Source organism: Meles meles, chromosome 10 (genome assembly GCF_922984935.1).
Source record: "Meles meles chromosome 10, mMelMel3.1 paternal haplotype, whole genome shotgun sequence".
NCBI lineage: Eukaryota > Metazoa > Chordata > Mammalia > Carnivora > Mustelidae > Meles > Meles meles.
Genome location: NC_060075.1, coordinates 86,781,069 through 86,794,052, shown reverse-complemented (window position 1 = coordinate 86,794,052; position 12,984 = coordinate 86,781,069). Strand labels below are relative to the sequence as shown.

Here is a 12,984-nt window from a genome sequence, read left to right as displayed (position 1 = left end):
ATTAGAAGAAATTTCCTGTGTGCTCTTCGAATCACCTGCTCACCTGTGTTTACTGTTAAACACATTTAACATTGAGTTAGTCACTCATGCAAGTGACTAACACAAGAATGCTAAAATGCTATTTCTGATAACAGCTCTCTTTAAAAGGAGGCCATGTGTCCTAAAATTTCCTATTGCCCATCATTCTCTTGGACTTACCATTAAGTTAAATTTCCCATCAGCAGAAAACTGGATGCATTTTAAGGTACTCCTTGATATCTAAGAGAAAAGAGAATAAATGACAAATTACAAAAAAAGAAGAAAATCAACAAAGGGCACCTCTCTGGCTCAGGTGGTAGAGTGTGCAACTCTTGATCTTGGGGTTTTGAGTTTGAACCTCACATTGGGTGTAGAGATGACTTAAAAAAAAATAAAATTAAAAAAAAGATCAGGGGCGCCTGGGTGGCTCAGTGGATTAAGCCACTGCCTTCGGCTCAGGTCATGATCTCAGGGTCCTGGGATCTAGCCCCACATCGGGCTCTTTGCTCCGCAGGGAGCCTGCTTCCTCCTCTCTCTCTGCCTGCCTCTCTGCCTACTTGTGATCTCTCTCTCTCTGTCAAATAAATAAATAAATAAATCTTTAAAAAAAAAAAAAAGAAGAAAAGATCAACAGGGGAGCCTGGGTGGCTCAGTCAGTTGGTGCCTGACTCTTGGTTTTGGCTCAAGTCAAGATCTCGGGGTCATGGGATAGAGCCCCTCGTTGGGTTCTGTGCTCAGTGCAGAGTCTGCTAGAGATGCTCTCTCTCCCTCTCTCCCTCTGTGCCCCCTAGCTGATGTGCATGCATGCGCAGGCTCTCTCTCTAAATAAACAAATAAAATCTTTTTTTTTTTTTTTTAAGATTTTATTTATTTGACAGAGAGAGTGAGTGAGCACAAGCAGGGGGACTGGCAGGCAGAGGAAAAAGCAGGCTCCCTGCTGAGAATGGAGCCTGATGTAGGACTAGATCCCAGGATCCTGGGATCTTGACTTGAGCCAAAGGCAGACGCTTAAGCGACTGAGCTACCCAGGTGCCTAAATAAAACCTTTAAAAAACAATAAAAATAGGGGCGCCTGGGTGGCTCAGTGGGTTAAGCCTCTGCCTTCAGCTCAGGTCATGATCTCAGGGTCCTGGGATCGAGCCCCACATCGGGCTCTCTGCTCGGCAGGGAGCCTGCTTCCTCCTCTCTCTCTGCCTGCTTCTCTGCCTACTTGTGATCTCTGTCTGTCAAAGAAATAAATAAAATCTTTAAAAAAAAACAACAATAAAAATAAAAGATCAACAAAAACATTAGTAAAAGAGAAAAAGGGAGAGAAAAGGAAGCAACCAAGAGGTAAACAGTAATGAAAATATTTCATATTTTTAGTAAACTTTCGTTAACTGTCCCCATCAATGCAAATGCAGTGATTAATAAATTATAATAATGATAATGTCCAAATTAAGTTGTTCCAGGAAAAAGGAGGTCAGTGAACTAGTTTTTACCTTCAGGTCAATGTAGTATAATCTCTGCTCTGACATATCCCATTGAGCCCAAACAAAATCCTCAGCTACCCTCTCTCTTGGGAGATAGCCAGAGTCTTTAAGTACCTAAAGAGGCAAAGAGATTTTAGAGATAACCAACTATTTTAAAGGAGAATATTTCTGGATTTAGTATTTTGCATATTTTATCTTTATAATATAGGTAAGTATTCCCACAGTTTATTTTTAGCATTTCCCTACCCCCAGCACATACACACGGAAAGTCTTTCCAGAAAAGACTAAAGGCATGATTTAATTACTAGCTCTTTCCACACACTCTATAACAAACTATATTATTCTTGTCCTTAGTTAGCCAGACAGGCTGAGGCTGTTGAAGGCAAAGACACATCTACCACAAATCAACACCGGGACCAACAGAAGATTCAAAGCTTCCCATTTGGTACATAGCCTGCTCAGGTATCTGTAGACAAAGGGGCTTTACCACCAGAGATAGCAGCTGTGATGCCGAGAAAAGAACTAAGGCCTGAGGGTGGGGAGTACTGCCCCCCAGATCGGCCGTAAGCTATTCGTGTGTCTTTGGTCATGCTTCTTACCTTTATGTCTTCCGCAGTAAGGATGGTGATACTGCCCCCCCTTCAAGACCCAGCTTAGGCATGGCCTCCTGTACAAAGCCCCCTCTCACCTCCTCCCGAGACAAAGCTCCTTGCCTCTGTATTCTTACGGTACTCTGGCGTACTTCTATTACAGTTACAGTGAACTAATGCTATAAGTCTACCCCGATGAGTATGCACTCTCCTACAACACCTTTATATTCTCAACTTCTTTTCTCAATAAGATTCTAAACTTTGGGCAATGCATTTTGTTTCTATTCTTCTGAAATGTGTTCAATTAGAACAGATTTGGGAACCCCCAATAAAGGTATATATATACTGACAAGAACATGATCATCAGAGTGTGGTCACCCAGATGCACATCTCAATTTTGTCCCTCTCTAGAGTTCCCTCATCTCTGGGAGCCTTGCTTGCTCTGTAAACATGGGGATAATTATACCACTGCCTACCTGCCACATGATGTTATGAATGCATGGAACCACACACTGCCTTGAGAAGCTGTCATCTAAGCCTTTAAGGATATGGACAGTGGGGGCCCCTGGGAGCTCAGTCAATTAGGCATCTGACTTTTGGTTTCAGCTCAGGTTGTGATCTCAGGGTCCTGGGATCAACTCCCATGCCTGCTCTGTGCTCAGTGGGGTGTCTACTTGAGACTTTCTCTCCCTCTGCTCCATCCCCATATATGTGTGTGCTCTCTCTTTCAAATAAATAAATAAATCTTTTAAAAAAAAGAAGAAGAACAACAACAAGAAGGGCAGTGATGCTTCAGAGGAGGGCAGGCAAGGATGATGATATGCTGTGGCCACACCACGTTGGTCGCTGACAGGTGTCCCCTGGCCTCACTCTGCCATAGCTTCACGGCTCCCAGCCCTTATTCTGTCTATCCCCATTCCTGGTCTTGTTTATTTCAAGTGTTTGTTTCACTTGTTTATTTCACTGGATTGTTTATGTGACTCTCTCCTCTAATTCACATTGCTGGCTTTGGGATTCTACCTTGGTTCGTCTTCCTCTCTAGCCTCTTTTCTGACCCTGGGCCAAGCCTGGCATCTGTAGCCTGCCACAATGGCTCTGGTGGCCCAGGGCTCCAGTGACACACTCTCTAGTCATTTTCCAGCCAGGCCTCTTCATTTGAGGCTTTCAATCAGAGATATATAATGAATAAATGCCATTTTCCATTTCATGTTCTTCATGTAACTTTAAAATTAAAATTTTCAGAGAAGGATTATTTTGATGCAAGCTATTTAAATATTGAAGGAAGTAATTTTTAATATCAATAATATATTATGATCTTACATAGTCAAGAAAAAAGACAACCCAATAGAAAAATAGACAAGGATATAACTAAGCAATTTTCAGAAAAACAAATTCACACAGCCAGTGATATTAATGGAAATACCAACTAAAATAATAATGTTATCAACTTAACCCTCAACAATTTGGAAATATTTTTTTAAAAGGGCAAATGCACCTATGACTGGTATGGATAGAGGGAAGGGGTACTCTTACCCACTGCTTGTACAACTGTGAATTGTTACAAGGTTTTTTGGAAAGTAAGCTAGCAAAATCTGTTGAAATATATTAAATGCATATACCTGTCAACCCAACTATCCATCCCTGAGGATTTAGCCCAAAGAAATATGTGTACCAAATACGTAAAGCTATAAAAAAAAAAAATTGAGATGATTTGTAACACAGATGAATAACAACAACAAAAAGTGGCAATCAAGTGAGTGTCCACCCCCGGGGAACACTGAAACTGTGTACATCCATACCAGGGACTATTATGTACTTCTAAAAAGAATGAATTGACCCATTCTGGTTGACTTGTAGACAATGTCACAAAGTTGCATGAGCAAGGAGTGAAGGATAAACCCCTGGGTGTGTCAGGCGTGGGGATGGCAAATACACAGGTTCAGAGAAGTGCATGAAAGGAAACATAATAGGTTACAGACAAAAGTTAGAGGTGAAAAGGCAAGGGGGAAGCGGAATACAAGCAATAGAAAAAAGAAAAAAGACAATTGAACTATAAAACTATATATACCTCCTCTTTTACATATATATGTGTATATATATACACACATATATGTTATGATCCCATTTATTCTATGTATGTCTAAAAATTAGGGGGGAAAGTGTCCTAACTCCATTTAAAAACCTATAGGAATAACCGTGATATATTAAGTAAAAAGCAAAAACCAAAATGGCCAATTAACATACATATTATGATTCGATTTTGGTAAAAACAACTGAATCCGCGCACGTGCACCCAGCTGTGTGCCCGTGTGCATGAGCGAGGTAAAGGTGTGGAAAGAGTCCCACAAGGCTGTCTTGAGTTATCTCAGGAGACTGAGGTTGGAGAGCGAGGTCAAGATAAAGGAGATAATTAACTCCTTCATATGTCTTGTATTATTTCACATGTTACAACAGCAAGTCTATAATGTGAAAGACATGAAAGAAAGAAAGTAGTCTGGGTCTATAACATTACTCTATCTTTAACAGTCTTGAAATGCCACTCTGGGGAAAAAACTTCGAAGTAAAAAAGATTTCAAATATTTACCACTCTATTTCCATCTTCTTGGGTGACTTGGATATGAAACTTTTCAATATCTTTAAAAAGAGAAACAAGAGAAAGACAGTTGAACCTTTATGAAAATCATGAGCACTTTTTTTACCCTTAACTGTGGTGAACCTTGATTTATAAAGACAAAGCAGATTAATCAGCTAGTTGGAAAAACAGTATCATTACACACAGCAGTTTCATGATCTAAGTGCAAAACAAAACCCACCTTTCTCCAGACTCCTTCCACCGTCTATCGCTAACCCAGCATTTACTCTGCTCTTCAATATCAATAATACATAAAGCATTTTGCTTTTCTCCTCTCCTGGGTTCCCCCAAATGCTGGCCTTCCCTGCACCATCGAATATTTGGAGTTAACACAGGTTCCTTTGGCCAAGTTTATCTCTAAGCACTTCCCAAATGGTCCCATTCTCTCAGTAAGCAATCTAGATCTGGCCATACTTAACCTTCTGCCAGTTCTAGTTACAAAAGGGTGGGATAGATAATTGGTCATGAGCATAGTCACTGAACACAAACCTAAGCCTCTCAGGCCTGTCCTTCCCATTACAAATCAGCAGTTCCATTTTGTATCATGAAATTATACTAGATATAATTACTAGTTACTAGATATAATTACTAGATATCTTACTAGATAAGATCCACCAGTGGATTTTGTCCTTTGTCTGCTACCTTTCCCATCCAAAATTGTAAATAAACTTCATTAAAGGACATCCCATTCTTATATGCTTCCACCTAAATTTGACCGAGTATGTGTCTTCAAATTCTATCATCAAATTCTTCTGGTTTCTAATACCTTCCCCTTTCTCAATCTGAGGTAACAGACATCTTAAAGAAGGATGAACTAAAGAAGGCAAAATGACCTCCATAACTGTCCTACACTCTACCGTGTGACAAAAGTGGAAATCCCTGTATGTAGGAGGCCATCTTTCCCAGGACGGGGAAACAGAGCAGAGCCAAGGGAACAAGTGGAGGCAGAAAGAAAAGCCCTCCCACAGGAGTGCTAGGTCTTAAATGGACATCAAAGGTCAGTTGGGCCTTTAGGATTGGTGAGTGTATATCTAGAAGATCAGTCAAGTCCCATACTTGACTAAGAGATGTGCCCTTCATGTTCATATATACTGGTAAAAGATATACTTACATTTCTCTTCTGAAATCAGTAACAGATGGTTCTCTGCAAGAGGGCGACTTTCCACATGTGGGTAGAGAAACTATAAAAAGGAAATGAATCAAAGACATAAGCAGCAACTATCTTGCTTATACAAATATTTCAAAAGTTTCTTTTTTTTTAAAAGATTTTATTTATTTATTTGACAGAGATCACAAGAAGACAGAGAGGCAGGCAGAGAGAGAGAGAGAGAGAGAAGCAGGCTCCCTGCTGAGCAGAGAGCCCGATGCGGGGCCCGATCCCAGGGCTCTGGAATCATGACCTGAGCTGAAGGCAGAGGCTTCACTGAGCCACCCAGGCACCCCTCAAAAGTTTCTGATCACTGCACTACTGCTTACCACAGAAGGGCTGGGAACAATAGAATAGTTGAGGCAAATCACACACACACACACATTATAGACAGAGGCAAAGAGGAAAAAGAAACACTTTCAGGAGCTCAGTTTCCAGGGGGAAATTGACGGCAGGTCCAACATAATTCATTTCCACAAGGTTAAAGTAGAAGCTATTTCTAGAGATGAGGCTCCCTATTTTGGAATACATGATTCTGAAGCAATATAAGCAACAGCTGTACAGAAAGTTCTTTTCCACGTGCACAAAAAAAGTGATCAATACGTCTGTTTTGCAACTAAGCGTCGTATTTAATTTGACAACCCAGTAAACACAAGCTCTCTGACAACTTCCAAAGTCCCCCATCCAAGAGACAAAGCACAATGTAACACGGGACTTTCCAGGAAAGAACGGTGAGTCACAGCGTGGCATGCGGTGGAGGATTTACAAGCCTCAAATAATAGAATGACTGCCCCGGAAAGAAAAGGCTTGATCCACCCCATTCCTCCTTGTCTGTGCCCTCCCATATGTGCCAGCCCACAGGACAAAGCGGCCAGCCAGAAACACAGGCCTGACGCTATGGTCCGTGATAATGAGGGAAAAGGGTCCTGGGATGACTCCAGTGACTTAATTCTTTCATCATCAAAAGGGTAACTAGAAATGAGCTGTTTTGTTTTGTAACATTAAAGACAGCTTACGAGATAGGATCCGCCAGTGGATTTTGGTTTTTCCTTCCAATCCTTAAAGCACAATGAAAGAATATAACTCTTTTAGGTCCCTACTTTATAGTCAGCAGCCTCTCTAAAGACTAGGAAAAATTTTGACAAAAGATATTCCCTGGTGCCCTAACTTTTCATGCTGATGGAATGGAAATACAACTGGTAAAATTTTCAAATTGTCTGTTGTCAAGTTTCCTTTTTAGAATCGAGAAACAAAACATTAACTATACATCATTTCTCCACAGTAAAAACTTCAAAATTATACAATAGATAGCAATGCAGAACTCAGCTACGAAAATAATGTAGAAACGGGGTGCCTGGGTGGCTCAGTGGGTTAAAGCCTCTGTCTTCAGCTCAGGTCATGATCCCAGAGCCCTGGGATCGGCCCCGCATCGGGCTCTCTGCTCAGCAGGGAGCCTGCTTCTTCCTCTCTCTCTCTCTCTGCCTACTTGTGATCTCTGTCTGTTAAACAAATAAAATCTTAAAAAAAAAAAAGAAAAAAAATAATGTAGAACCTATTGTGTCTTGATTTTGTGAAACTGTGCACATCACACAGGAAACTGTGTACTGGGGTCAAGGAGCAAAGCCTAGTGAGACCATATGGATAATGAAAGAGCAGAACTCAGTGCCTCATGACAAGGAGACTGTCCTACGGAAGAAAATTCAGCCTCCCTTGAGATCACAGAGGTGGCCAAGGCATGCTTGCTTAGGACTGTGATCTGGAGGAAGGTGCTGACAAGTTCTAAACCTTTGTCTGGTCTTTGCATGGCCATCAGTAAGAACACGATTTTCTTAAAAAAAAAAAAAAAAAAAAAAGATTTTCTTTATTTGTCAGAGAGAGAGAGTACACACAAGAGGACAGAAAGGCAGACAGAGAGAGAGGAGGAAGCAGGCTCCCTGCCGAGCAAGGAGCCCAATGCGGGACTCGATCCCAGGACCCCAGGATCATTACGTGAGCCAAAGGCAGTGGCTTAACCAACTGAGCCACCCAGGCATGCCAGTAAGAACATGATTTTAAAAGCTCCATTTAGGTGGTGGTGGTTTTCCTTCTATGACGGGGCAGCCCTGGAGCCTGGAAGTAAGACTATAGACAGACAGGCTTCAGGAAAAAAAAAAAAAAAAATCCAAGGTTTTGTTTGGATTTTGCAGTGTCAGTAGAAATCTGTATAGATTACATCATATTAGGGGAATATTTATCTTCACCACTATAGAACTAGACTCTGATGATTAATTCTTGCACTCAATTCCAGTTGGTAGATACGTACTATAGATGGGTATCTGGAACTATCTGGAAGAGGCAGGGCTTGCTGGTAGGCAATTCTCAGAAGCGACCATATTGGGATCCAAGCCCCACCCACTCCTGTCCTGCTAAAGTTTCTCTCTGAAGGAGGTCGAGGCTGTACATACAGACTTGGGGACGCACTACCGGAGATCACCATGAATGTTTTGGTAAGGAAAGGGAGACAGGTTGCAGGACGAGACCAAACTCAATGGACAGTGAATGGCATTTCTGTAAAGGGGAGAAGGAGGGGGCAAGGGGGTTAGAGGTTTGCCCTGGATGGAGGTTTGTGGAATTTTTCTCCCCTCAGAGGGACAGGCATGAGGAGCAGGGAGAAGGGCTAGGAACAGAGATGGGTCCACAAAACAAGGACAGGGTTTTAAGATTTTATTTATTTATTTATTTGTCAGAGAGAGAGAGGAGAGAGACAGCAAGAGGAGGAACACAAACAGGGAGAGTGGGAGAGGAAGAAGCAGGCTCTCTGATGAGCAGGGAGCCTGATGGGGGGCTTGATCACAGGACCCTGGGCTCATGACCTGAGCCAAAGGCAGTCACACAATGACTGAGCCACCCAGGCACCCCAACAAGGACAGGTTTTACTTCATTTGGACGGGGACTTTCCCTTTGGCCTAAGGAAGCAGTCATGTGTCATGTACTATTAATTTTTTCTTTTAAATTGAGATAAAATTTGCATAGCAGAAAAATCACCTTTTTAACTGTTTTAAAATACACAATTCAGTAATTGTTAATACATTTGCAATGCTGTGCGACTCACATACTTACAAAAGCTCTTGCCCTTCCAGGGCTCTGATTCCCTTTAGCTGCCTCCACCCTTCAATAACATCTCCATTGCAGGACACAGCCATGGATGGAGATGCTAAGGAAGCCAAAAGAACAGGCCAGAAAGGGAAGTATGGTCTGTCCCAAAGTCACCCCAGTACTGATGACAGTGTAGACACAGAAGCTTCCCGGGGGAGGGGGAAGGCGGCCCAGGAGCTCGGCGCCAGGCCCTGACCGCGAGCAGGCCATAGCTGCTGGTGAAGACCCGGGGGGCAGATGGGAGAGAAGCCCCTGACCCACTGCAAGAGGGAGACCCAGAGGCTCGAGGCGGGGAGGAGGTAGGTGGACAAGAAGCAGATGGTTCAGGTTACACGAGGAAGTCACCCTCTAGCCCTGCACAGTCTACGGATTGCCACCAACACCACCTGGCATGGGATACCGAACGGCCGCTGCCACGGGAAATGCAAGGATATGTGCCAACCAAGTAATACATAACCTTGTTTCATGTGCGTTCCGTTTTAAAGAGCTCTTATTTAATAGACATTGTTGATCCATTAGCATTGAACTCATGGGCAACAGCGCCCTAATCTCATGCCTGAACGCAGCATATCTAACCCACATATTTTCTCTATAAACCACAGCTCAGCCTTCTTGCGCTCAGGCACCCGACACAGCTCTCAGGCACTCTGCGTGGGTAACAGTTTCAATAGTGAAATCACCAGCGAAAAGCCCCCAAATGTGAAAATCATGGCACTAAAGAGATCGTGAAAATGACACCCATTTACAGGGAGAGAGGTGAGCCGAGAAGCCGAGTGTCACCTTGCTCGGCCTCAGCTGGGTGACAAATTTTTCACCATTGCGCACATATCTGCAGGCGAGTATAAAAGCACTGTGAGTACTGACTTTGGTGTTACAAATAGACTATGGTGAGTAGTACAACTCACAGGTTCAGAGCATGCGGAGTAATGAAGACGAACTATGTCTGGTCCACCTGCCCTGGAAACACGGTGCTTCCGGGTCCTTCCACGGAGCTGATAAAGTTGGGGATTAAGCCATTTATTCCTATTTACTCTGAACAACAGGAGTACATTACATAAACCATATTTTAAACTTACCTTCAATGTGTGTTGAGAGTCAGTATTTTATCAAGTCAAAACATTACACGACTCTCAGACAAACCATGATAAAACAGAGTCAGAGGAGCTAGGTTGAGTTGATTTCCGTGTTTGAAAAGGGTGAGCGAATAATTCCAGCCAGACCCATCTACCAGATTGCTTTGAGGATTAAATGTGATAATGGCTGTGAAAACACGCGGTAAGCACCACTGCTTCCAGGTTTCACACCTTCTGATTAGCGAGATGAATGATAACCACGTGCTCCCTGCTTACCTGCACCCAAATGTAGCTATCCACGGCTTTTAGAACCTTCACGTTGTTAACAGGGTGGATTTCAACCAACAAAGTTAAACACTTTGATCCTACAAAGGAAAAGAGTAAAGCTTTTCGTAAAGGAAGATCAGAATATCTTTTGTCATCTTCTCCACTGCAGCCCGAACTTTGAAAATGTAAATACGTTACCTATTGTGCTAGCTCTTTCAATGGGAAAAGTAATTTTCTTAAAATTTACTTTGATAGTTCTTAAAACCCACAACAGATGACGAAAACCTCATGGAGGAGAAACTGACATACATAGAGGACCAAGCGCCTACCCATTCCTCAGCCACTTAGCCCAGCCTCACAGGCCCTCTGGGCTTCTAAGTCTAAGCAAACACAACTCCATTCACCATCACTCCTGATTCTGCAGCACAAGGGCAAATAGCGCTTGTGGGTGAAAACGTAAAGATATTTCTGATGCATGACCATGCCCCAGTTGGCAGCTGAAGAGGACAGGGGCCTGGCTTCCCTGTGGGATGGTGGTGGAGCTGGGCTGATAAAGACCCACTTAGTTCCTCAGTGTCACATTGCAGCAAATGTCATAAAAGATAACAGTGAGGAGGAAGTCCTTGGACACAGGCTAGAACAGGATCACCACAGATATCCACATTTAGGCCAACAGTCTCCCTTCCCCAAGATGAAACCTCAGACAAGGAGTTGCCTGAGAGCTGAGTCCTTACAAAGACTAATAATCTCAGGGGCTTTCTCAAGGCTTTGAATAAAAATGTACAATTTCAGGACAGCACAGCAGCCTGGAATTGAGTCAATGCCGATTTTCACTATTTAAGAAACTAACCGGACAGCAAATAAAGGCAAAGAATTGAAAACAATTCCTGTGATGTGGTCTTAGGATGGCAAGCACTGGATATCTTTGTAAACATGCCTTTTAAAGATGACTGAAAAACCAAGACAGTGAGTCACTATGTGGGATCCCAAATAATACAAGGACAGAACAAGTAAAAATCAAATATTGTTTGGTCAGTGGTACTTGGAGCTTAGGATAAAAATCCTAGTGACAGGGGCACCTGGGTGGCTCAGCGGGTTAAAGCCTCTGCCTTCAGCTCAGGTCATGATCCCAGGGTCCTGGGATCGAGCCCCGCATCGGGCTCTCTGCTTAGCTGGGAGCCTGCTTCCTCCTCTCTCTCTCTCTCTGCCTGCCACTCTGCCTACTTGTGATCTCTGTCTGTCAAATAAAAAAAAAAAAAAAAAAAAAAAATCCTAGTGACAGGATCAGATGTCAGGTCAAAAGGGCTATACTTCTAATACCTGGGACAGAGGTAAAAGTGAGGAGCATTGGTAATCTGCTTCATAACTCAAAAAAAAGGAAAAAAAATGTCTCTAGGAATAAGAAAGACATTGGTGTCAGAGTGCCTGGGTGGCTTGGTGGGTGGAGCATCTGACTCTTGATTTCAGCTCAGGTCAAGGTCTCGGGGTCCTGAGATTGAGCCCTGCATCGGGCTCCCTGCTCAGTAGGGAGCCTGCTTGAGATTTTTTCCCCCACCTTCTCCCTCCCCCTCTGCTGTTCTCCCCACTAACATGTGCTTGTTCTCTCTCCCTCTAATAAATAAATTAAATATTTTTAAAAAAAGACATTAGTGTCAAAGATGCTTGAGGAAAAAAATAGAAATGCTTTGTGAAATGTGAGAATGAGAAAAAAAGCAATTTTATTATGTTATTTTACATTGTGTAAATAATTAAATTAATAATTCCAGTTACTATATTAAGTGGTACAAGCTGACATTTGGTTGTTTTATGTCTTCCCCTAAAAGTTTATATATCCCAATTTGGGAAAAAAATTTTTTACAGGACAGGCAGAGGAACCTCCTCGGAGGAGGAGTAAAGAAAAAATTTAGACTTTTTGCTAGTGAACTTGATAACCAGCCATTAGCTAAATTCACTTGACTTTAAAATGGGAGGATTTTCGGGGCACCTGGGTGGCTCAGTGGGTTAAAGCCTCTGCCTTCAGCTCAGGTCATGATCCCAGGGTCCTGGGATCGAGCCCCGCATGGGGCTCTCTGCTCAGCGGGAGGCCTGCTTCTTCCTCTCTCTCTGTCTGCCTCTCTGCCTGCTTGTGATCTCTGTCTGTCAAATAAATAAATAAATCTTTTAAAAAAATGGATTTTCAAGGACAGAAACCATCTTCCTACACTGATTTTTCCCTTTTGGGGGGCAGCCCGGACACCTAAGTAATAAGCATAATGATAAGAGTAATCATGCAGGGCGCCTGGGTGGCTCAGTGGTTTAAGCCGCTGCCTTCGGCTCAGGTGATCTCATGATCTCATGATCTCAGGGTCCTGGGATCGAGTCCCGCATCGGGCTCTCTGCTCGGCAGGGAGCCTGCTTCCCTCTCACTCTCTCTGCCTGCCTCTCTGCCTACTTGTGATCTCTCTCTGTCAAATAAATAAATAAAATCTTTAAAAAAAAAAAAAAAGAGTAATCATGCAAACAGGAATTTCTCTCAATAACATACCATGTGCTTTTATGGTGTTATATGACGTACTCTGGATTAGGACTCTAGAGACATCTATTCCAGTTTACACTCTGCTGCTAACCTAACAGACACTTTTCAGAAAGGACAAAGTATTCCTAGGCTTCC

The 12,984-nt window shown here is 42.8% G+C and overlaps 1 protein-coding gene across 7 annotated transcripts in view; it reads right to left on the bottom strand.

The window, feature by feature from the left end:
• Nucleotides 1–12,984, bottom strand: part of LOC123951655 (gamma-secretase activating protein) — an 84,156-nt gene that overhangs the window by 51,132 nt on the left and 20,040 nt on the right. For all 7 annotated transcript variants that reach the window (XR_006820492.1, XM_046020491.1, XM_046020489.1 and 4 more), the window contains exons 6-10: nucleotides 10,344–10,432; nucleotides 5,824–5,893; nucleotides 4,665–4,714; nucleotides 1,500–1,604; nucleotides 199–258 (exon numbers count right to left, since the gene is read on the bottom strand). Coding sequence is in view for 6 of the 7 variants with exons in the window: in XM_046020491.1 (XP_045876447.1) it covers nucleotides 199–258; nucleotides 1,500–1,604; nucleotides 4,665–4,714; nucleotides 5,824–5,893; nucleotides 10,344–10,432 (374 nt within the window). In the remaining variant the exon portion in view is untranslated. The remainder of the gene's footprint in view (nucleotides 1–198; nucleotides 259–1,499; nucleotides 1,605–4,664; nucleotides 4,715–5,823; nucleotides 5,894–10,343; nucleotides 10,433–12,984) is intronic.